We start from the raw sequence: 25,404 nt of genomic DNA on the forward strand, positions 1-25,404 counted from the left end.
ATTCCTCTCCTTTAGCTTCTCTTTATACGGTTTTAAACTACAAAAATGGGCCATTAGAATCTTGTTTGGGTGCAAGCCTAGACTCTTGTAAACCCCTGTTTAAGAAATCTGGTATTCCTCCATTACCATGTGTATACATTACGGAAACCCTTTTGTTCTTTAAATTAAATGTAATAGGTAAGGACCGGAGATTGCAAAAAAAACTGTGATATACATGAGCACTTTACCAGACAAAACAGAAACTTACATATGACTGAAATCATCACAGCACTGTGCCAAAAAGGTACTTTTCACATTGGAGTTAAGCTTTATAACAAACTTCCTGAAAACATAAAAGCTACCACAGAGGTCAATACCTTTAGAAAATCTCTAAAGTCATATTTACAGCATCACTGCTTTTACTCCATTGAAGAATATTTAAATTTATGAAATGTGTTATATAAATACTTACATGTAAAGTGTATTATTCTAACCTTAAATATGTATACCTTGAAATGACTTTCAGCCTGTATATTTATAACTTGACTTGCTCAATGTCTTATGCATAAGCTGCTATGTAGACGACAGGACCAATAAAAAATACAATACAATACAATACAATACAATGTTGCAGTTTATAGTTCTCTTACTGTCAGCAGCTGTGACCCTAGACAACAAAAGACTACTTATTGTAAAGAGTTGAGAAGTGACTTGTTCAACACGGTCCGAGCACTCGCGTGACTGAATTCAAATGACATTTGGCGCAGTATCCATTTCTGTTCAGAGAAACACACATTTATACCTACAGAAAGATAGCTGGTGTTGAGTACACTGTCAATGTACGCTTTTTTCAAAGGCCCAATGCCAAATCGTAAATAATATTTTGTGCAGACACAGTTTTACAGATCACTGACTGCAAATAGGGATGGACTGCTTAAAGGTCAAAACAATTTATGAAGATATGAAAACCTTTGTTGTTCTGTGATTTTCGTTAGCTGACATATCTGCTAATGAACACAGTTCAGTTGAGAGATCTGTTGAACCTGTCCTGAGGATTCATTGAAATACTGCTGGGAAAACCTGGTTCTCCCAAATGAAGCTGTTCAGATGTTGTAACACTTCCGTAATGTGCATACAGCTGGGTCACGGCTATTATCCTTCACATCTTCATATGCTGCATGCTGCAAAGTCCACCCAGCTCAGGTTGCAGACCTCAACCGTGTGATAAAAGAGTGTTCACGATATGACAGACAATGCCGCAAGTTTCTTAAGGCCTTGATCAGAGCAGGAATTCCCCAACCTATATCTGTGATGGGCCTCTTTCGACAGCTGGCCACAACAGACTATGCCAGTATTGCCTGGTTTCTGCAAGAAGCAGTTATCCAGTAATACATCACGCGCAAAGGTTCCAATGTAAGAAGTTTTCAAATATGGACTGTACTGAGTGTGTGAATGTACAAAGTCAACCTGGATGTTATCTGGAATTAATATAATTGCTAATTCCTGTGCTGCATATATATCATATTATACTGGGTGTGTCACTAACTATTGCCACCTAGAATAACTCCGAAAGTATGATAGGAGCTGAAAAGTTTGTGAGGCAAAAGTTGCATGGGACAACAGGGGCCATAATATCATGTTGGTTTTCTGTTGCTAGGTGGGGCCGCTTCAGAGATATTAAGGTGAACTTTGCTTTTTAAATGGGATGCTACAGTTTGGTACTTATCTTCTCATAATGGCTATCGAGATTAATCCAATGATGTGCAAGAGTAAGGTCTTTGAAGGTCACAAAGGTGGCATGAACGTTCATTTACAGAAGGTGTTCGAAGTGATGACCATTGGTATCAATGCAGTGCTGCAATGTTCTTATGATGGACTGAGTGGTATTCCTTATCACATCGGCAGTTATCGAAGCACATGCTCTGCCAATCCTCTCTTGCATATCTTCAGCTGTAGATGGAACGTCTTTATAAACAATGTCACAAGAAAAAATCCAGAGGCGTCAAGTCTGACAAACGAGATGGCCACAACACATGTCCTCTGCGTCCAGTCCAACGGTTTGGGACTTGTCTCTGCAACTCATTTCTAGCCCATCAGCGAAAAATGTGCCGGATACCCATTGTGTTGATATCACATTCTGTTCCTTGTTGCTAAAGGTATTTCTTCCAATAACAGACCTAATGTTTCTTGCAGGAATGAGGTGTACTCCTACCATTAAGATTTACTTCAATGAAATAGGGGAATTAATATGATCCTCCAGAATTCCACAGCATACATTCACCAACTGCAGTTTTTGTTGTGCACCTTGCCACAGCCAACACAGACATCCATGTTACGCACGTTAACATTTCCGTGGTTTGTGAATGTAGTCTCATCAGTAAATAAAATAAAATTAATAAATGTGTCATTCCCTCTGAAACTGAAGTTGAGCCCATTGGCAGAATTCAGTGTGATGCACACAATCCGTACCAGTTAATTCTTAGTGGAGACTGATATGGTAAGGATGACATTTATGACGATGCAGAATACGACAACACTATTCTGGCTCATGCCAGATTCCCTTGCGATTTGACGCGAACTAACAAAGGATCTCGAACCACTGTGTGAAGAGTACCAATTTCCGTTTCCTCGTTAGTAACTTTCCTTTTCCGAATGTGTTTTTCTGATACGTTAAAGATCCAGTTGTTCTCAATTTATCATACACGTATTTAAATGTACAACGTGTAACGTGAGTACATCGAGGATATCAGCGTATCAGTCTCTAGCTGTGACTGATTTTCATTGGCATTCTCTGTAAATGAGAAGCATACCGACTTGTTCTTTGAAGGAATACATCATTCACATTCGCTTGATTCGACGATAGTCGTCTTGCCGTTCCTATTGGTGTTGTATTGCAAAACCGTCGAATGGTGTTTACATGTCAATGGCACGTTACATTGATACACCGTATTCGGCGTAAATTTACTATTTGCACGATATATGAGAGAGAATTTGCAGAGCATGTGCTTCGATGAGTACCTACATCTACATACATACATACTCCGCAATCCACCATACGGTGCGTGGCGGAGGTTACCTCATACCACAACTAGCATCTTCTCTCCCTGCTCCACTCCCAAACAGAACGAGGGAAAAATTACTGCCTATATGCCTCTGTACGAGCCATAATCTGTCTTATCTTTGTGGTCTTTCCGCGAAATGTAAGTTGGCGGCAGTAAAATTGTACTGCAGTCAGCCTCAAATGCTGGTTCTCTAAATTTCCTCAGTAGCAGTTCACGAAAAGAACGCCTCCTTTCCTCTAGAGACTCCCACCCGAATTCCCGAAGCATTTCCGTAACACTCGCGTGATCATCAAACCTACCAGTAACAAATCTAGCAGCCCGCCTCTCAATTGCTTCTACGTCCTCCGTCAATCCGACCTGATAGGGATCCCAAACGCTCGAGCAGTACACAAGAATAGGTCGTATTAGTGTTTTATAAGCGGTCTCCTTTACAGACGAACCACATCTTCCCAAAATTCTACCAATGAACCGAAGACGACTATCCGCCTTCCCCACAACTGCCATTACATGCTTGTCCCACTTCATATCGCTCTGCAATGTTACGCCCAAATATTTAATCGACGTGACTGTGTGAAGCGCTACACTACTAATGGAGTATTCAAACATTACGGAATTCTTTTTCCTATTCATCTGCATTAATTTACATTTATCTATATTTAGAGTTAGCTGCCATTCTTTACACCAATCACAAATCCTGTCCAAATCATCTTGTATCCTCCTACAGTTACTCAACGACGACACTTTCCCGTACACCACAGCATCTTCAGCAAACAGCCACACATTGCTATCCACCCTATCCAGATCATTTATGTAGATAGAAAACAACAGCGGACCTACCACACTTCCCTGGGGCACTCCAGATGATACCCTCACCTCCGATGAACACTCGCCATCAAGTGATAAGGAATACCACTCAATCCACGATAAGAAGATTGCAACACTGCATTGATAGCAATGCTCATCGCTTCGAACACCTGTAAATGGACGTTCATGCCACCTTTTTGACCTTCGTTGAAATTCAAAGACCTTAGTCTTACAAATCATTGGGTTCGTCTCGATAGCTGCTATCAGAAAATAAGTACCAGAGTATAGCATCCCATTAAAAAAGAACATAGTTGACCTTCACATCTCTGAAGCGACCCCACGTACAAACAAAAAACCAACGCCATATTATGGCCCCTGTTGTTCCATGCAACATTTGTTGCACAAGCTTTTCAGCTCCTAACATACTTTCAGAGTTATTCTAGGCGGCAATAGTTAGTGAGTCACCCTGTATACCAACTGCCTGGTTAGCCGTGCGGTCAAACACATGGTTTTCCGGGCGGTAAGGAGTGCCTGGTCCCCAGCACGAATCCGCTCGGCAGATTTGTGTTGAGGTCCGGCGAATCGTCTGTGGAAGGTTTTTAGGCGGTTTTCCATCTGCCTCGGCGAATGCGGGCCGGTTCCCCTTATTCCGCCTCAGTTACACTACGTCGGCGATTGCTGCACAAACAAGTTCTCCACGTATGTGTACACCACCATTACTCTACCACGCACTCACAGGGGTTACACTCGTCTGGTGTGAGACGTTCCCTGGGAGGTCCACCGTGGGCCGAACCGCACAATAACCCTGGGTTCAGTGCTGGGCGGCAGAGGGGCGAAGTGGACTGGGGTAGTCGTCGTGGGGTTGCGGACCGCTGTGACTGCGGCGGGGACGGAGCCTCTCCGTCATTTCTAGGTCCCCGGTTAACATACAATACAATACAGCCTGTATACCAAATCTGTAGTTACTCACTTCTGTGACTAAATGGTGTAACGTTCCCTGGCAAACTCACGATATTAATGAACATATACGCCGCTCTGAGCAAGTTGTATATGCCATAATTAACGAACAAAATTACTGAATTTTCTGTAAAAAACATTTGTTACTATTGTAGTATTTTTGTAGTAATTTTCTCTATGTATTTAGGATAGTAATTTTTCTATATTTATTATGTGATTGCGAGATGTGTGTGTATCTGTGATAACAGAGATATGAAATTTAGCCAGAAGAGAATAATATTGTCAAATTACAAAGAAATGTTAATAATCAGCAGTAGTATAAAAGAACCATGTACAGCGTATTCTTTGGTCTTCTCTGTGTAGAGGCGAATGCGAGAGGAAGCTGTGTTGAAGCGATTGATCAAAGGGTAGATGTCTTTTGTCTCTGTCTAGATTTAGCCGCCATTAGAGGAGGCGTTACAAATTAATGTGAGTTTAATTATTGTTTGATCTAAATATATCAGAATTTATCAAATGTGTGTATTATTAATGTAAATTAGCTTGCCCATGTCATCTATAAAATTTCTTTAAAGAATTTTCAGCATTTTTAGCGGTGTTGCTGGGCTGTGCCGCGACCGATCGAGTTGCAGCAGCGGCACATTTTAAAAATTGTTCCGCTAAAGGAAAAATCATCCAAACCCGTAAATCGGGAACAGATAGATAAAAACTAACAGTGAATTAAGAAAAATGTTCTTCTTTACAGTGAGACTGATGAATTTCTAAATTAATATTGTTTGTGCATTCGTAGGCGGATAGTTAATGTTAGTTAACATTTTTTGGTTCCTCAAATAACTTAAATGTATAGTGAAGTAGGTTTGATCAGCGATAACTAAATGTCGGCTTGGCAACAATCCTACATTTTCTGCTAATAGCGATAATCTTGTGTTCTGTAGCAAACGCCGGGATATAATGCAGTAATTATTTAAATACTTAACAAAAAACCCACTGCATTCAGAAAATGTGTGCCAAAGCCAGATTATGTAAAGGATTTAATTCTCAGATAGATATTCTTAATCAGTTAGTATGAGCTCACATAATTCTTAGATGTACGTAATTCTTTTGAAAGTGAATTTTTTTTATTACCACACTTAAATAAGAGAGAGGTTCTACAACAAAGTTCGTACTTACAGAGGACAGTTAAAGAGAGGCAATTTAATTAACTAAAAGCCAACAATAATAATTAATAATTTATTCTTTAACGAAAATAACAAAAAGCATATTTTGTTAAATTGGCGCCCAACGTGGGGCTCGAATATGCAGTGGCCACTAAATACCCATGAGATAACTAGGGAGTTATTATAGTCGAACTTTGTTGCAGAACATTTAATAATTTTTCCATGTATTGTATGTATTGCATAACCAATATTGTGTGGTAATACCTGTGTATGATTTTTTGCATGAGAACACTATATACCCAGAGGCAAGCTGAAGAAGAGAGCTCATTATAGCGAAAAATTAATTACCTACCACAATATCAGGGGGCAGCTGCACCCAAGATAGATCACCAAAAGGTAAAGCTACAGTGTAGTTGTCCTGTGGGTAGTAAAGTAGCCTCAGTGCAGTGTTCTCGGATCATTAGTGGTGTGCTTGTTGTTAGTGCTTTGTTTTAAAATAACAGGACATTTGAGTAGTTAGTAACTGTAGTATATAGTAAGTGTGTTTTAACAAATGACCATTTCTTGTGTGATTATGTCAGTGAAACCTGAGTGTTAGGATATTTAGTTCAGATTTTATTTCTTTTGTTTACTATGGTTAGATTGCGTAGTCAGAAAGATATCAACATGGATAATGAACAACAGTTAGTAAGTAGTGATACCGAGTTAGAAAGTGGGACACAAAGTAATGTTAGTGACGTAGTTCAGGAAGTACAATGTGAGAATCTGGGGGCAGAAGGGCAAGAAATATGTGTAAGAATATGTCTATATTGCAGGAAACTGATCCGATTTGGCGAGATATCATTAGCAAAATTAAAGAAGGAACCAATCTTAAAAGTGTTCAGAATTTCAAAATAGTAGATAATATTCTGTATTATAAAACAGGTGTGTCAAATGACCATGGAGTCGTGTGTATACCACAACAGGCTATCCCAGCTGTAGTGTGGCACACGCATTTAGCATGGGGTCACGCTGGGATAGGCAAAACAATAAGGATTTTGTCCAAATTCTGTTATTTTAAGGGGATAAGCCAGCAGACTCGCACCATTATCAGGACTTGTCCTCTGTGCCAAAAAGCTAAGTTTCAAAATAAGTCCACAAGGTTTGAACTGCATCCTATAGTGCCTCATCGTCCACTTCAGTTAGTATCTATAGACATAGCAGGACCCTACCCACGAGCCAGGGGTGGATTAAAGTACATTCTAGCGGTGTATGACCTTTTCTCTAAATATTTAAAAATATACTGCCTTAAATCAGCCACTGCTCGTGGAATAGTTAAATGGTTAGGGAAAGAATATTTTACACAAGTGGGTAAGCCTGAAGCGATAATATCGGATAACGCTTCCTATTTTACAGGCCATACCTGGAAAAACTATTTACATGAACAAGATATAAAGCACATACTAATATCCCGTTTTCACCCACAAGCAAGTTTAGTAGAGAGAACATTTGGAGAGTTAAATAAATTTTTCAGGTTATACATTGCATATAAACACACAAGATGGCCAGATCTGATACCTAAGTTTGTAGAAATTCACAACGCAACCCCGCATGCTTCTACGGGGTATCCACCAAACGAGATTATAATGAATAATAATAGAGTTCTGAACGAGTGGCTGGCACCTTTGCCTAAGGTCCCAGTCATTCCTGAGCCTAAGGAAGAGAAGATAAGAAAAGCAGGGTGCAACCTTACCAGATGCGCTCAGAAAAGGAAAGAAAAATATAATCGACATGTGACAAATAACCAAAAACTTAGTGTTGGGGACTTGGTACTCTTACGTAATCATCCTAAGTCCTCGGCATCTTTGAAACAGAATAGCAAGTGGCAATTGGTGTACAATGGACCTTTTAGAGTAGTAAGTGTCCCACATGAGTGTAGCTATCTCTTAGCAGATCCCCACTCAGGGAGAGTTTATTTTTTATTTATTTTTTATTTATTTATATACTTGTTCCATAGATCTGTACATGTGAGCAAGTCACTCAGATGTGGAACGTGTCAATGTACATAATAAAATACATAGAATAAAGACATTGTTATAGTATTAATAACAGTGCACAAAAGTCATACTTATTAGCTTAAAACTAGTCTACATAAATGTGAAGATAGCAGTTTCATATTTAGGGCATTATTGCATCTATTTTAACCTTGAACAGTAATCAAAACTTCCCACTTTGGGTTTAAAAGTGACCCAAAAATGGAAATGAGAAAAACAGGAATTTTTACATTAGGGCATTATTACGTTAGTTTAACAGTAAACAGTGTCAAAAAATTTAAAAACATCTTTCCAATCTGGGTTTTACTTATTTCTCTGAAAGAATTCCTCTAGTGAATAAAGTGAGGTCTCAAGTAAATAATTTTTCAAGCTACGTTTAAATACTGATGTACTACTCCTTATACTTTTGATGCTGTTGGGTAGGGAATTGAAAATTTTCGTTCCAGCGTACTTTACCCCTTTCTGAATAAGTGTCAAGCTCTTTAACTCACAGTGGAAATCCTCTTTTCTTCTGGTGTTATGTTCATGATGTAGGCAATTCGTTTCATACAGAGTGGGGTTATTTATTATGAAGCACATCAGTGAATATATGTACTGAGATGTTGCTGTCAGTATTTCAAGTCGTTTAAACAGATTTCGACATGAGGTTCGTGGGGGTACACCACAAATGATTCTTATTGCCCTTTTTTGTGCTGTGAGGATTTTCTTTGCGGCAGGTGTATTGCCCCAGAAGATGATGCCATAACACATGACTGAATGAAAATAGCCAAAGTAAGCTGACTTTGAGATGGTAATGTCGTTGAAGCGTGACAAAATTCATAAAGCAAATGTTGTCGACGTCAGCCGTTTTAGTGTTTGTAGAACGTGATGTTCCCAGTTCAGCCTACTGTCCACGTATACGCCTAGGAATTTTGATAAGTACACTTGCTTTACCATCTGATCATTCTGTGTGATAACTATTTCTTTTGGGTTTTTGTGGGTTGTCTGGAACTGGATAAAATTGGTTTTTTTCAGGTTTATTGAAAGGGAGTTAATACTAAACCAACCCAGAACTTCTTTAAGGATATCATTGACCTCGGACTCTAAGTCAGTAGTTGACACATTATCCACCACAATGCTCGTATCATCAGCGAACATTGTAAATTTACACTGCTTATTGATGGATAAAGGCAGGTCATTAACATATATGAGGAACAGCAAGGGCCCAAGCACTGATCCCTGTGGCACTCCCTGCTGCACAATTCCCCACTCAGAGTCCACTATATATTGTGATACACTATCTGAAACATCTAGAGTAATCTTCTGCTTCCTATTTTCGAGGTACGATTTTAACCAGTTCCCTACAGGTCCAGTAATTCCATAATGACAGGCCTTCTTGAGGAGTATCTGGTGATCTACACAGTCGAACGCCTTTGATAGGTCGCATAAGACACCAATTGGCAGCCTCTTTCTGTTTATAGACTCTAGAACATCATTTGTGAATGAGAAAATTGCGTTATCTATTGAAACTCCCTTTTGAAAACCAAACTGCTGACTGTTAATGATGTTCAGGTCACCAAGGTGTGCCACAATCCTGTTGTACAGAGCTTTTTCTAGGACTTTTGAAAATGTTGTTAATAGAGAGATAGGGCGATAGTTTGACACATTTGTAGCATCCCCTGCTTTGTACAGGGGCCTGACAACAGCGTATTTCATTCTGTCTGGAAACACTCCTTGTTGCATGGATGTGTTGCAGATGTGAGCCAAGACTTCGGTCACTTCACTACAGCAAGCCTTCAACAGCTTGCTTGAAATATCGTCGATACCAGCAGAATGTTTATTTTTCAAAGACTGTATGATTTTTTTTTATTTCATTGGCAGTAATGGGAGGCACACTTATTTGACTGAAAGGTTCTGGAAAATTATTTTTCATTATACAGGCAGCTTTATCTACAGAACCATGGCAACCTATCTGTGTTGGGACAGTTAAAAAATGTTGGTTAAAGATTTCAGCAATTTCCTCACTATTAGTTATCTCTGAGTTGTCAACAGTTAAAACAATATTTTTGTCTTTGGTGTAGTTTACAGTCCCTGTTTCTCTCTTTATCACATTCCAGATTGTTTTAATTTTATTTTCAGAATTAGTAATTTCAGATGCTATACACATACTTTTAGAGTTTTTAATTACTTTGGCAAGAATTTTACAGTAGAGTTTATAATGTTTTAGCTGAGCAGGGTTGTTAGAAGTCTTTGATGCTATGTAGAGTTGCCTTTTTCTCTGACAGGAAGCTATGATGCCCTTAGTGAGCCATGGTTTTTTTGCAGACCTAGCAGGTTGGACTCTGTATGACTTTTTTGGAAATACACTTTCAAAGGTACCTGCTATCTCATTTGTGAATAAATTGTATTTTGAATTAGCAGTTTGTGCTAGATAAACAGGTGACCAGTCAGTATGCTGAAGACATGATCTGAACGTTTGAATAGCTTCCTCACTTATTTTCCTTACTGTTTTCCATCTAGGTGAGGTGTCACTCAGAGGAATTCCCAAACTGTTGAAAGTAACTCGTTGTCCGTCATGGTCAGACAGGCCATTTATAACCATTTCAATATTAATATGGTTGACTTTACTCTGATCAACAAAAACATTATCAATGAGAGTACTGGAAGAGGTTGTGGTTCTGGTGGGCGAGCTAACCACGGGAACAAGGTTGTACGTGCACATGAGATTTTCAAACTCCACCTTGCAGGAAGAATGAACCAAGAAATCTATGTTAAAATCCCCAACAACTACTATGCCCCTATTTTTTCTACTTAAGTACAACAAAAGAGTATCTAATTGTTTAACAAACACTTTAAAATTACCAGATGGTGCCCTGTAAACTGCCACAACTGTTAATCTGGAGACAGTGTCTGGCACCTCTATAGCACATACTTCAAAATGTTGCTCAAAGCAGAATCTATGTACATCTATTGCCGTGAACAAGACATTGTTTTTTACATATACAGCTACTCCTCCTTTGTCCATATAGTTCCTGCAATAAGACGTTGCCAAAACATAGTTGGGAATAGGGACCACTTCAATACCAGCAGTGATGTGGTGTTCTGTTAGACACAGAATGTGGGAACTGTTTATACCTTTAGTGTCTTCTATATTTGCTGTGAACTGATCCAGCTTGCAGTATAGGCCTCTTATGTTCTGATGAAACACTGTTAACTTTTGTTTCTCTTTAATTGTATTGCTGTTTGAGTGAACTTTCGTTTGTGTATTAATTACTTGTTGCAGATTTTTGTTACTGGACCAAATCCTGCTAGAGTTGGCCCAGTTCACTACTTTCCCTCGTTAGTTAGGGCTATGACTGGTCTGCTTTCATGATCGTTATTGTTTAGGCCTATTATTTCATGAAAAGCTTTTCCAATGTCTGCTGCTAGTTTATTTTTGCCAAACTGATTTAGATGTAGTCCATGCTTTGTGAAGCAGTGTCTCTCATACCTGTCTGTATCCAGTAGCGTCACATTCGTAAACTTAGTGCAAAAGTGTTTCAGTTTACTATTCGTTAGGCGAATTTCTCTGTTCACACAAGACCAGTCTGCCAGGTCATATCTCGTGGGCACAGTTGTTAGTATTATATTTGTATGCTGTAATAACTGCAGCAATACGAGTAGCTTTTTAATGAAAGTGCTGGCCTCATTGCAATAGAGTACGGGGACTGTATCCGCATAAGGATGTAAAAGTATTCATACAGTAAAAGACTAATAGTCCTATGTGGACAACATCCTCTTGTAAGTAATGAACATTAATGATGTGTGATCTTAGAAATAATGTACTAATGTAGAAGTGTTTAGTTATAAGAATATGATTGACTTTCTCATGTGTTTAAGAATATTTGTGTTATGTCTTCTTTTAATTTGTGTTATCTAAAACATGCTCTAAATGTCTGCACAGATAATCTGATTAGTGCAATTATTTGTAGTGTTAAGCTGTGACAGAGATCAGTCAAGAGGAACATTTTAGTAATGATTAGTTAGTGTACTGCATAATTTTCTATATGTGTGTCAAAATTGAAATATTTCTTCGCACAATCCTTTCTATTATGTGTATGTATGTATATATGTGTAGCTGTCAGATTGACAGATTCGAACCCAGAATAATATCAGTAATATGAGACCCTGAGAACTTGATTATCTAACCAATGTTATCAGAGAGAATAATGCACCCAGTAGTGACCCGAGGGCACCACGGGAGGCAATCTTATTGCAAATTTATGTAACGCAAAGTTACGCACAAAGAAGCTTCAATTGAAGCATGTGTGGATTCAATCAGTAAAAAAAGAGCTAGCCAGATACAGTCCAACTCAATTTTAACCTACAGAGACTACACTGTAGTTACGTAGGACCTTCATAGTAAAGTGAGACATGATTTCAGAGGAGTTATTGAACAATATGCCTGAATCCGGCTGGAATGCACAAATAAAATCTACGCGAACACGAATATAGATGATTTTTGGGCAAACTAATACGAAATTTTAATATTGTTACCATGTACGCAAATATCACACACCTTGGTAAAGAGTTACGAATGTGCTGTTACAAAAATTGCACAACGGACATTGTAAATAAAAATAAAGGAACTTAAACAAAAGTGCAGTATTGTGTGGCAGAGACAGACAGTGACTGTTAAACCTGCAGCAATACGTCACGAAGTTGTTGTGTATAAGTAATATAAAACTGTATCATCGCCGTGTGTGCAAGTGGACAAGGAACTAGCACGACACGAACAGTGAGCCGATAACGGACGGTGGATCAAGTTAGTGTCAAACTTTATAATTCTTTGTGTGTCAAGGGACGCTAGGAAAGCGCATTGACTACAGAGATACATTTTGTCCTAAGGTGAAAACTTGCGTGTGACTAAAGACAAGTCATGACATGGTAAAAAATATTGTGTGCCCATAAAACGTGTTACTGTGACAACGAAACATTGTGCAAACCAGACTAGTGAAGGCCTACTGAATAATAACTGCCAATAACTGTGTGCGTTTTTTCCCACAGCAGGAAAAATGCCCATAAGGATAGTACACTGTTTGTGAACTTGTTGCATGTTTGCTGGAGCACTGCAAGAAGATGTCACACGGGCGAACTGATATACAACGCGCATCCGGCTACCTCAGCCATGCAGCGGCCGCAGCAGCCCGTAGCAAACCAGACAGCCACGCCCCTCTGCGCCGTAGCTGTCAACACCGGGGGCGGTGACCTACACGGAGCCGACGCGCCGCGCCGAACGCCGCTCAACAATCACTCCGCACCGCTCACCGACTACAGCATTATTGTCATTTTCCAAAATATTTACACAACTGCGTAACATGTCAATGACTCCATTTTGATAAACTTTGAACATTTATTATGTATGTCCGTAAACTGATGAGAGAAAATGAACACTAACAAGTGCAAGAGATGAATTTGTAACACGTAGGTAGTAGAAACATTATGAAAAGTGATCCTGTGCTAAGTGAAAGAAAACTTTTGTTGAAGTATATGACTGTGATATTGTGTAACCGTTGGTGACAAACTGATAAATTAATTCAAATGAATGACTGTTAAGAGACAATATTAATCATGAACCAACTGGGATGGCTGGGCTCCGGCACAGTTTTGCCCAGGTTTCCTGTCTGCCCTCGCCCAAATGGGGGAGCCATGAACATGTATAACCCTGGGACTAATTAAAAAACGCCATTCCATGAAAGGATACAGAATTGTAAACAACGTTACTGGCACCATTGTGTCAAAGTATAGAAATTCTTTGCCAAATGCTGCCAGGGGGCAATGTAACGTTCCCTGGCAAACTCACGATATTAATGAACATATACGCCGCTCTGAGCAAGTTGTATATACCATAATTAACGAACAAAAATTATTACTGAATTTTCTGTAAAAAACATTTGTTACTATTGTAGTATTTTTGTAGTAATTTTCTCTATGTATTTAGGATAGTAATTTTTCTATATTTATTATGTGATTGCGAGATGTGTCTGTATCTGTGATAACAGAGATATGAAATTTAGCCAGAAGAGAATAATATTGTCAAATTACAAAGAAATGTTAACAATCAGCAGTAGTATAAAAGAACCATGTACAGCGTATTCTTTGGTCTTCTCTGTGTAGAGGCGAATGCGAGAGGAAGCTGTGTTGAAGCGATTGATCAAAGGGTAGATGTCTTTTGTCTCTGTCTAGATTTAGCCGCCATTAGAGGAGGCGTTACAAATTAATGTGAGTTTAATTATTGTTTGATCTAAATATATCAGAATTTATCAAATGTGTGTATTATTAATGTAAATTAGCTTGCCCATGTCATCTATAAAATTTCTTTAAAGAATTTTCAGCATTTTTAGCGGTGTTGCTGGGCTGTGCCGCGACCGATCGAGTTGCAGCAGCGGCACATTTTAAAAATTGTTCCGCTAAAGGAAAAATCATCCAAACCCGTAAATCGGGAACAGATAGATAAAAACTAACAGTGAATTAAGAAAAATGTTCTTTACAGTGATCCTGAGACTGATGAATTTCTAAATTAATATTGTTTGTGCATTCGTAGGCGGATAGTTAATGTTAGTTAACATTGAATTTAACATTTTTGGTTCTTCAAATAACTTAAATGTATAGTGAAGTAGGTTTGATCAGCGATAACTAAATGTCGGCTTGGCAACAATCCTACATTTTCTGCTAATAGCGATAATCTTGTGTTCTGTAGCAAACGCCGGGATATAATGCAGTAATTATTTAAATTAATAACAAAAAACCCACTGCATTCAGAAAATGTGTGCCAAAGCCAGATTATGTAAAGGATTTAATTCTCAGATAGATATTCTTAATCAGTATGAGCTCACGTAATTCTTAGATGTACGTAATTCTTTTGAAAGTGAATTTTTTTTATTACCACACTTAAATAAGAGAGAGGTTCTACAACAAAGTTCGTACTTACAGAGGACAGTTAAAGAGAGGCAATTTAATTAACTAAAAGCCAACAATAATAATTAATAATTTATTCTTTAACGAAAATAACAAAAAGCAAATTTCGTTAAAATGGTTAATGCCAAAGGCTAACAAAACAAAAGGAAAAGGTGAGTGAAAGCTATGTGACCTACCAGCAAATGGCTTCTTTAGACAGCAACGAAGGTGTGTTTCACAGTAGACACACATCTAATGAAAGTTACTGATAAACAAGGCTTGAACACTCTCTCTCTCTCTCTCTCTCTCTCTCTCTCTCTGTCACACACACACTCTCTCTCTCTGTCACACACACACTCTCTCTCTCTCTCTCTGTCTCTCTCTCTCTCTCTCTCTGTCACACACACACTCTCTCTCTCTCTCTCTCTGTCACACACACACTCTCTCTCTCTCTCTCTGTCACACACACACTCTCTCTCTCTCTCTCTCTCTGTCACACACACACTCTCTCTCTCTCTCTCTCTCTCTCTGTCACACACACACTCTCTCTCTCTCTCTCTCTGTCACACACACACACACTCTCTCTGTCACACACACACTCTCTCTGTCACACACACACACTCTCTCTGTCACACACACACACTCTCTCTCTCTCTCTCTCTCTCTGTCACACTCTCTCTCTCTGTCACACTCTCTCTCTCTGTCACACTCTCTCTCTCTGTCACACTCTCTCTCTCTGTCACACTCTCTCTCTCTGTCACACTCTCTCTCTCTGTCACACTCTCTCTCTCTGTCACACTCTCTCTCTCTGTCACACTCTCTCTCTCTGTCACACTCTCTCTCTCTGTCAACACTCTCTCTCTCTGTCACACTCTCTCTCTCTGTCACACTCTCTCTCTCTGTCACACACTCTCTCTCTCTGTCACACCTCTCTCTCTCTGTCACACTCTCTCTCTCTGTCACACTCTCTCTCTCTGTCACACTCTCTCTCTCTGTCACACTCTCTCTCTCTGTCACACTCTCTCTCTCTGTCACACTCTCTCTCTCTGTCACTCTCTCTCTCTCTGTCACTCTCTCTCTCTCTGTCACTCTCTCTCTCTCTCTCTCTCTCTCTGTCACACTCTCTCTCTCTCTCTCTCTCTCTCTGTCACACTCTCTCTCTCTCTCTCTCTCTCTCTCTCTCTGTCACACTGTCACACTCTCTCTCTCTCTCTCTCTCTCTCTCTCTCTCTCTCTCTCTCTCTCTCTCTCTCTGTCACTCTCTCTCTCTCTCTGTCACTCTCTCTCTCTCTCTGTCACACACTCTCTCTCTCTGTCACACACTCTCTCTCTCTGTCACACACTCTCTCTCTCTGTCACACACTCTCTCTCTCTGTCACACACTCTCTCTCTCTGTCACACACTCTCTCTCTCTCTCTCTCTCTCTCTCTCTCTCTCTCTCTCTCTCTCTCTCTCTCTCTGTCACACTCTCTCTCTCTCTCTCTCTGTCACACTCTCTCTCTCTCTCTCTCTCTGTCACACTCTCTCTCTCTCTCTCTCTCTCTCTCTCTCTGTCACACTCTCTCTCTCTCTCTCTCTCTGTCACACTCTCTCTCTCCATTTCTCTTACCTGGATCTCGCTGAAGTCACAGCAATCAGCCGACTCACTTCGACAACATCTTTAGGGTGGCTGCGCACCGCGTCAGCCCACCCCTGCGTGCCAAGACCTGGGAGTTGGCCTCGACAAAGGCGACGGCCACTTCGGTGAGCCTGGGGCAGCAGTGCCTGACGGCGAGCACCGCCGTGGCCGCCGCGCTCTCCACGGCCAGCTCGGCGGCCAGCTGCCGCTCGCAGTGCGCCTTCAGCTCCAGCAGGCCGTACTTGTCGGCCGGCCGCTAGCAGCTGCGCAGCCGTGCCGGGCGCGCTGGGGGCCCGCAGCGTGTACACGTAGGCCACCAGCTGCCTCAGCGCCGGGCCCTCCACGTCCGCGATGCTCACCACGCCGCTGCTGGCCTCCAGCGTGTCGTGGCGGAACATGGCTTCGAAGACGGGGCTCCTGGCTGCGAGGACGGCCCGGTGCACCACCAGCCGCGTCCGCCCCGCCACCAGCGTCACCAGCGCGCCGTCCTCCGCGTCCAGCAGCGCCCCCAGGTCCTCGGCTGCCGCCTCCTGGGCTTTCTTGTTGCCTGCCATGGTCGCCAGTCCTGCAACACGGCGCCACTGACCAGCCCTCTGTCCTTACATCTACCCCTATGGTCTACAGACCAATATGAAGTGCGTCGCACAAGGAACATACCATTGTTCCAGTTATTAGGGATTGACAACCTGCCTACTGGCTCCTGTCTCGGGTTCTTCGGCCAACGTTCGGCTGACGATTTTTCTGACGTTTCGCCAGCACGAGTGGCTGGCATTGTCAAAGCTTCACCCTCCATTGCCGGTGGTGAACTGGAGCCGAGCTCGCGGCTGCAGACTATATACACAGGGTGTTACAAAAAAGTACGGCCAAACTTTCAGAAAACATTCCTCACACACAAATAAAGAAAATATGTTAAGTGGACATGTGTCCGGAAACGCTTACTTTCCACGTTAGAGCTCATTTTAGTTTCGTCGGTATGTACTGTACTTCCTCGATTCACCGCCATGATTTCATACGGGATACTTACCTGTGCTGCTAGAACATGCCCCTTTACAAGTACGACACAACATGTGGTTCATGCACGATGAAGCTCCTGCACATTTCAGTCCAAGTGTTCGTACGCTTGTCCGCAGCTCGTGGTCGTGCGGTAGCGTTCTCGCTTCCCATGCCCGCGTTCCCGGGTTCGATTCCCGGTGGGGTCAGGGATTTTCTCTGCCTCGTGATGACTGGGTGTTGTGTGATGGCCTTAGGTTAGTTAGGTTTAAGTAGTTGTAAGTTCTAGGGGACTGATGACCTCAGATGTTAAGTCCCATAGTGCTCAGAGCCATTTTTTTTGTTTGTACGCTTCTCAAGAACAGATTCGGTGACCGACGGATTGGTAGAGGCCGACCAATCCCGTGGCCTCCACGCTCTCCTGACCTCAACCCTCTTGACTTTCATTTATGGAGGGATTTGAAAGCTCTTTTCTACGCAACCCCGGTACCAAATGTAGAGACTCTTCGTGCTCGTATTATGGACGGCTGTGATACAATACGCCATTCTCCAGGGCTGCATCAGCGCATCAGGGATTCCGTGCGACGGAGGGTGGATGCACGTATCCTCGCTAACGGAGGACATTTTGAATATTTCCTGTAACAAAGTGTTTGATGTCACGCTGGTACGTTCTGTTGCTGTGTCTTTCCATTCCACGATTATTGTGATTTGAAGAGAAGTAATAAAATGAGCTCTAACATGGGAAGTAAGCGTTTCCGGACACATGTCCACATAACATCTTTTCTTTATTTGTGTGTGTGAGGATTGTTTCCTGAAAGTTTGGCCGTACCTTTTTGTAACACCCTGTATGTACCTGGCGCGCCAACGTCCGAGGGCTGCTCCGCAGTCATTTCCAGTGCAGTTCTCCTCTTGCTACCTGCGACGGTCGTTCGCTGCAGTACGGAAAGTCAGGATCCGTTTACTGTGGAACTAGAAAAGGACAAGAAACTGCCATTTCTAGATGTGCTGGTCACAAGGGACGGCGGAAACCTGGGACACAGCGTGTATCGAAAACCGACACACACACGGACCGGTACATGCACAAACTGCCAAACCACCACCCCAGCCAGAAAAGAGGCATGATTAGTAAGCTCGTAACGAGAGCAGGACGAATATGTGAGCCGCAACACCTCAAACGAGAAATGCAACACCTGGAAACTGTCCTGAGGAGCAATGGGTACTGCACAAATTATATTAGAAGTGTAACAGAGCCAAACACTCGACGATGTAAGGAACCAGAAAATGAAATGTCGGGTACGGCCTTTCTGCCATACATTCCCAGAGTGACGGCCAGAATCGGCCGTATATTGCGCAAACATGGCGTAAAGACGATTTTCAAACCGATACGGAAGATCGGCGAAGGAGAAAAGAGACCCACTTGCAATGTCGGGAATATACCGTATACCGTGCACATGCGGAAAAGTCCATGTCGGAATGACTGGACGATCCATTAACACCAGGATCAAAGAGCATAAACGACACTGCAGGTTGGGGCAGGTGGAGAAATCGGCCGTGGCAGAGCACGCACTGAATGAGACCGACCACGTAATAAAATTCGCCGACACGGAAGTTCTGGCTGTAGAGAAGCACTATCACACGCGCTTGTTCAGAGAAGCTGTAGAAATACAAAAACACGCGAACAGTTTGAACAAGAAAGAGGAAAGCCTTAAGGTAAACGGATCCTGGCTTCCCGTACTGCAGCGAATGACTGCCGCACGTAGCAAGAGGAGAACCGCACCGGACGTTGGCGCGCCAGGTACATGTAGTCTGCGCCCGCGAGCTGGACTCCAGTTCACTATCGGCGATGGAGGGTGAAGTTTGGACAGTGCCAGCCACTCGTGCTGGCGAAACGTCAGAAAAAGCATTAGATGAACGTCGACCGAAGAACCCGAGACAGAAGCCAATAGGCAGTTTGTCAACAAGTGGCCACGAAAGCCTTAAGAGTTTTGTATTAGGGATTCTTCCCATTCCATTCACGTATCCAGCACTGCAAGAATGACTGACTGCCTCTGTGCATGCAGTAATTATTCTTATGTTATCCTCACGGCACCTATGTGAGGGATACATAGGGGGTTGTAGTAAAGGGTCATTATAATCATAAACTTTCAAGTCCGGACGGGGTGGCCGAACTCTTCTAGGCGCTTCAGTCTGGAACCGCGTGACTGCTATGGTCGCAGGTTCGAATCCTGCTTCGGACATGGATGTGTGTGACGTCCTTAGGTTAGTTAGGTTTAAGTATTTCTAAGTTCTAGGGGACTGATGACCTCAGATGTTAAGTCCCATAGTGCTCAGAGCCAATTGAACCATAAACTTTCAAAACGCTGTAGAAATAACACCACTGGTCAGAATGACGTCAAACTGCAACAGAATATTATAGGAGAAGGGGGAAATGTACGGCAGAAGAAAAAAGTGTGAAAATTGATGAATAGATGGCGCTGTATGTGTCAGAATACACACACTACTCGCGATTAACATTGCTACACCACGAAGGTGACATGCTACAGACGCGAAATTTAACCGACAGGAAGAAGATGCAGTGAAATGGAAGTGATTAGCTTTTCAGAGAATTCACACAAGGTTGGCGCCGGTGGCGACACCTGCAACGTGCTGACATGAGGAAAGTTTCCAACCGATTTCTCATACACAAACAGCACTTGACTGGCGTTGCCTGATGAAACGTTGTTGTGATGCCTGGTGTAAGGAGGAGAAATGCGCACCATCACGTTTCCGACTTTCATAAAGGTCGGATTGTAGCCCGTCGCGATTCCGGTTCATCGTATCGTGACATTCTTGCTCGCGTTGTTCGATATCCAATGACTGTTAGCAGAATATGGTATCGGTGGGTTCAGGAGGGTAATACGGAACGCCGTGCTGTAGCAGTCGAGATGACAGGCATCTTATCCGCATGGCTGTAACGGATCGTGCAGCCACGTCTCGATCCCTGAGTCAACAGATGGGGACGTTTGCAAGACAACAACCATCTGCACGAACAGTTCGACGACGTTTGCAGCAGCACGGACTATCAGCTCGGAGACCGTGGCTGCGGTTACCCTTGACGCTGCATCACAGACAGGAGCGCGTGCGATAGTGTACTCGACGACGAACCTGGGTGCACGAATGGCAAAACGTCATTTTTTCGGATGAATCCAGGTTCTGTGATGGTCGCATCCGTGTTTGGCGACATCGCGGTGAACGCACATTGGAAGCGTGTATTTGTCATCGCCATACTGGCGTATCACTCGGCGTGATGGTATGGGGTGCCATTAGTTACACGTCTCGGTCACCTCTCGTTCGCATTGACGGCACTTTGAACAGTGGACTTTACATTTCACATGTGTTACGACCCGTGGCTCTACCCTTCATTAGATCCCTGCGAAACCCTACATTTCAGCAGGATAATGCACGACCGCATGTTACAGGTCCCGTATGGGCCTTTCTGCATACAGAAAATGTTCGACTGCTGCCCTGGTCAGCACATTCCTCAGATCTCTCACCAACTGAAAATGTCTGGTCAATGGTGGCCGAGCAACTGGCTCGTCACAATACGCCAGTCACTACTCGTCATGAACTGTGGTATCGTGTTGAAGCTAAATGGGCAGCTGTATCTGTACACGCCATCCGAGCTCTGTTTGACTTAATGCCCAGGCGTATCAAGGCAGTTATTACGGCCAGAAGTGGTTGTGTCTATTGCTGCTTCACCTCTTCATGCAATAATAGATAACTGTTTGGTTACTCAGTGCCAACTGAAGTATTGTCTGTATGTGAATTGCTCGTGTCACTGAAGGAACTTATTATTAGGAAAGGAATAGAATGAAGTTGACATTAACTGTGACATTAACTGTCTTGTATTAAAGTGATGTATTTCCATTCCTTCGAAAATCTTCGAAAATCAGGTAAAGTTTTGGAAATTTGTGGTAAGGTCTTACGGGACATCGGTCAATAAGCTTACCCACTACTTAAGCTAACTTAAAGTAACTTACGCTAAGGACAACACACACACCCATGCCCGAGGGACGACTCTAACCTCCAACAGGGGGTGCCGTGACAAGGTGCCGTGACAAGGTGCCGTGACAAGGTGCCGTGACAAGGTGCCGTGACAAGGTGCCGTGACAAGGTGCCGTGACAAGGTGCCGTGACAAGGTGCCGTGACAAGGTGCCGTGACAAGGTGCCGTGACAAGGTGCCGTGACAAGGTGCCGTGACAAGGTGCCGTGACAAGGTGCCGTGACAAGGTGCCGTGACAAGGTGCCGTGACAAGGTGCCGTGACAAGGTGCCGTGACAAGGTGCCGTGACAAGGTGCCGTGACAAGGTGCCGTGACAAGGTGCCGTGACAAGGTGCCGTGACAAGGTGCCGTGACAAGGTGCCGTGACAAGGTGCCGTGACAAGGTGCCGTGACAAGGTGCCGTGACAAGGTGCCGTGACAAGGTGCCGTGACAAGGTGCCGTGACAAGGTGCCGTGACAAGGTGCCGTGACAAGGTGCCGTGACAAGGTGCCGTGACAAGGTGCCGTGACAAGGTGCCGTGACAAGGTGCCGTGACAAGGTGCCGTGACAAGGTGCCGTGACAAGGTGCCGTGACAAGGTGCCGTGACAAGGTGCCGTGACAAGGTGCCGTGACAAGGTGCCGTGACAAGGTGCCGTGACAAGGTGCCGTGACAAGGTGCCGTGACAAGGTGCCGTGACAAGGTGCCGTGACAAGGTGCCGTGACAAGGTGCCGTGACAAGGTGCCGTGACAAGGTGCCGTGACAAGGTGCCGTGACAAGGTGCCGTGACAAGGTGCCGTGACAAGGTGCCGTGACAAGGTGCCGTGACAAGGTGCCGTGACAAGGTGCCGTGACAAGGTGCCGTGACAAGGTGCCGTGACAAGGTGCCGTGACAAGGTGCCGTGACAAGGTGCCGTGACAAGGTGCCGTGACAAGGTGCCGTGACAAGGTGCCGTGACAAGGTGCCGTGACAAGGTGCCGTGACAAGGTGCCGTGACAAGGTGCCGTGACAAGGTGCCGTGACAAGGTGCCGTGACAAGGTGCCGTGACAAGGTGCCGTGACAAGGTGCCGTGACAAGGTGCCGTGACAAGGTGCCGTGACAAGGTGCCGTGACAAGGTGCCGTGACAAGGTGCCGTGACAAGGTGCCGTGACAAGGTGCCGTGACAAGGTGCCGTGACAAGGTGCCGTGACAAGGTGCCGTGACAAGGTGCCGTGACAAGGTGCCGTGACAAGGTGCCGTGACAAGGTGCCGTGACAAGGTGCCGTGACAAGGTGCCGTGACAAGGTGCCGTGACAAGGTGCCGTGACAAGGTGCCGTGACAAGGTGCCGTGACAAGGTGCCGTGACAAGGTGCCGTGACAAGGTGCCGTGACAAGGTGCCGTGACAAGGTGCCGTGACAAGGTGCCGTGACAAGGTGCCCTAGACCGCGTTTCTACCAGTGTTGCCAAAAATCAGGTTTTCTGCCAGTAATTTGCGTCGTACTTGCACTATGTTTCGACCGTATAACCCGCAATCTCCATCAGCTGGTACGCCTGGGAAATACTACGGGAGTGTCGTAGGACCGTTGCTGTTCACAGTATACATAAATGACCTTGTGGACGACATCGGAAGTTCACTGAGGCTTTTTGTGGATGATGCTGTGGTATATCGAGAGGTTTTAACAATGGAAAATTGTAGTGAAATGCAGGAGGATCTACAGCGAATTGACGCATGGTGCAGGGAATGGCAATTGAATCTCAAGGTAGACAAGTGTAATGTGCTGCGAATACATAGAAGGAAAGATCCCATATCATTTAGCTACAATATAGCAGGTCTGCAACTGGAAGCAGTTAATTCCATAGATTATCTGGCAGTACGCTTTAGGAGTGATTTAAAATGGAATGATCATATAAAGTTGATCGTCGGTAAAGCAGATGCCAGACAGATTCATTAGAGGAATCGTAAGGAAATGCAATCCGAAAACAAAGGAAGTAGGTTACAGTACGCTTGTTCGCCCACTGCTTGAATACTGCTCAGCAGTGTGGGATCCGTACCAGATACAGTTGATAGAAGAGAGAGAGAAGATCCAACGGAGAGCAGCGCGCTTCGTCACAGGATCATTTAGTAATCGCGAAGGCGTTACGGAGATGATAGATAAACTCCAGTGGAAGACTCTGCAAGAGAGACGCTCAGTAGCTCGGTACGGGCTTTTGTTGAAGTTTCGAGAACATACCTTCACCGAAGAGTCAAGCAGTTTATTGCTCCCTCCTACGTGTATCTCGCGAAGAGAACGTGACGATAAAATCCGAGAGATTAGAGCCCACACAAAGGCATACCGACAATCCTTCTTTCCACGAACAATAAGAGACTGGAATAGAAGGGAGAACTGATAGAGGTACTCAAGGTACCCTCCGCCACACACCGTCAGGTGGCTCGCAGAGTATGGATGTAGATGTAGATGTTGCTGCTACTGGCCAACACGTAACTTCGGACGGAGCACTCGACGCAACGCGGGAGCGATGACGTACGGCCTAGCCTCAAATAGACGTAAATACTGGACCCAGCCCACACTGAATTCTGCCTCAGGGAGCACCTGATGAAGATTGCGAATTATGTGATAGAAACATCGTCCAATTACGACGCAGATTACAGGCAGAAAACCCGATTTTCCAAGATGACAACCCCAGAGTAATTTAAAGTGACAACAGGGAACGATCTATTGATACGTAATCAGCATGGTTTCAGAAAACGTCGTTCTTGTGCAACGCAGCTAGCTCTTTATTCGCACGAAGTATTGGCCGCTATCGACAGGGGATCTCAGGTTGATTCCTTATTTCTGGATTTCCGGAAAGCTTTTGACACCGTTCCTCACAAGCGACTTCTAGTCAAGCTGCGGGCCTATGGGGTATCGTCTCAGTTGTGCGACTGGATTCGTGATTTCCCGTCAGGAAGTTCGCAGTTCGTAGTAACAGACGGCAAATCGTCGAGTAAAACTGAAGTGATATCAGGTGTTCCCCAGGGAAGCGTCCTGGGACCTCTGCTGTTTCTGATCTATATAAATGACCTGGGTGACAATCTGAGCAGTTCTCTTAGATTGTTCGCAGATGAAGCTGTAATTTACCGTCTAGTAAGGTGATCCGAAGACCAGTATCAATTGCAAAGCGATTCAGAAAAGATTGCTGTATGGTGTTGCAGGTGGCAGTTGACGCTAAATAACGAAAAGTGTGAGGTGATCCACACGAGTTCCAAAAGAAATCCGTCGGAATTCGATTACTCGATAAATAGTACAATTCTCAAGGCTGGCAATTCAACTAAGTACCTGCGTGTTAAAATTACGAACAACTTCAGTTGGAAAGACCACATAGATAATATTCTAGGGAAGGCGAGCCAAAGGTTGCGTTTCATTGGCAGGACACTTGGAAGATGCAACAAGTCCACTAAAGAGACGGCTTACACTTCACTCGTTCGTCCTCTGTTAGAATATTGCTGCGCGGTGTGGGATCCTTACCAGGTGGGATTGACGGAGGACATCGAAAGGGTGCAAAAAAGGGCAACTCCTTTTGTATTATCACGTAATAGGGGAGAGAGTGTGGCAGATATGATACGCGAGTTGGGATGGAAGTCATTAAAGCGAAGACGTTTTTCGTCGCGGCGAGATCTATTTACGAAATTTCAGTCACCAACTCTCTCTTCGGAATGCGAAAATACTTTGTTGAGCCCAACCTACATAGGTAGGAATGATCATCAAAATAAAACAAGAGAATTCTGAGCTCGAACAGAAAGGTTTAGGTGTTCGTTTTTCCCGCGCGCTGTTCGGAATGGTAGAGAGATAGTATGATTGTGGTTCGATGAACCCTCTGCCAAGCACTTAAATGTGAATTACAGAG

General features: G+C 43.5%; 1 protein-coding gene across 1 annotated transcript in view; it reads right to left on the minus strand.

The window, feature by feature from the left end:
* The window catches only part of LOC126213569 (poly [ADP-ribose] polymerase tankyrase-1-like), a 115,121-nt gene that overhangs the window by 36,235 nt on the left and 53,482 nt on the right, over positions 1-25,404 (minus strand). Inside the window, exon 2 of the mRNA XM_049941416.1 lies at positions 16,514-17,087. Within this exon, the coding sequence (XP_049797373.1) occupies positions 16,514-17,076 (563 nt within the window). The 5' untranslated portion in view covers positions 17,077-17,087. The remainder of the gene's footprint in view (positions 1-16,513; positions 17,088-25,404) is intronic.

Source organism: Schistocerca nitens, chromosome 11 (assembly GCF_023898315.1).
Source record: "Schistocerca nitens isolate TAMUIC-IGC-003100 chromosome 11, iqSchNite1.1, whole genome shotgun sequence".
Classification (NCBI taxonomy): Eukaryota; Metazoa; Arthropoda; class Insecta; order Orthoptera; family Acrididae; genus Schistocerca; species Schistocerca nitens.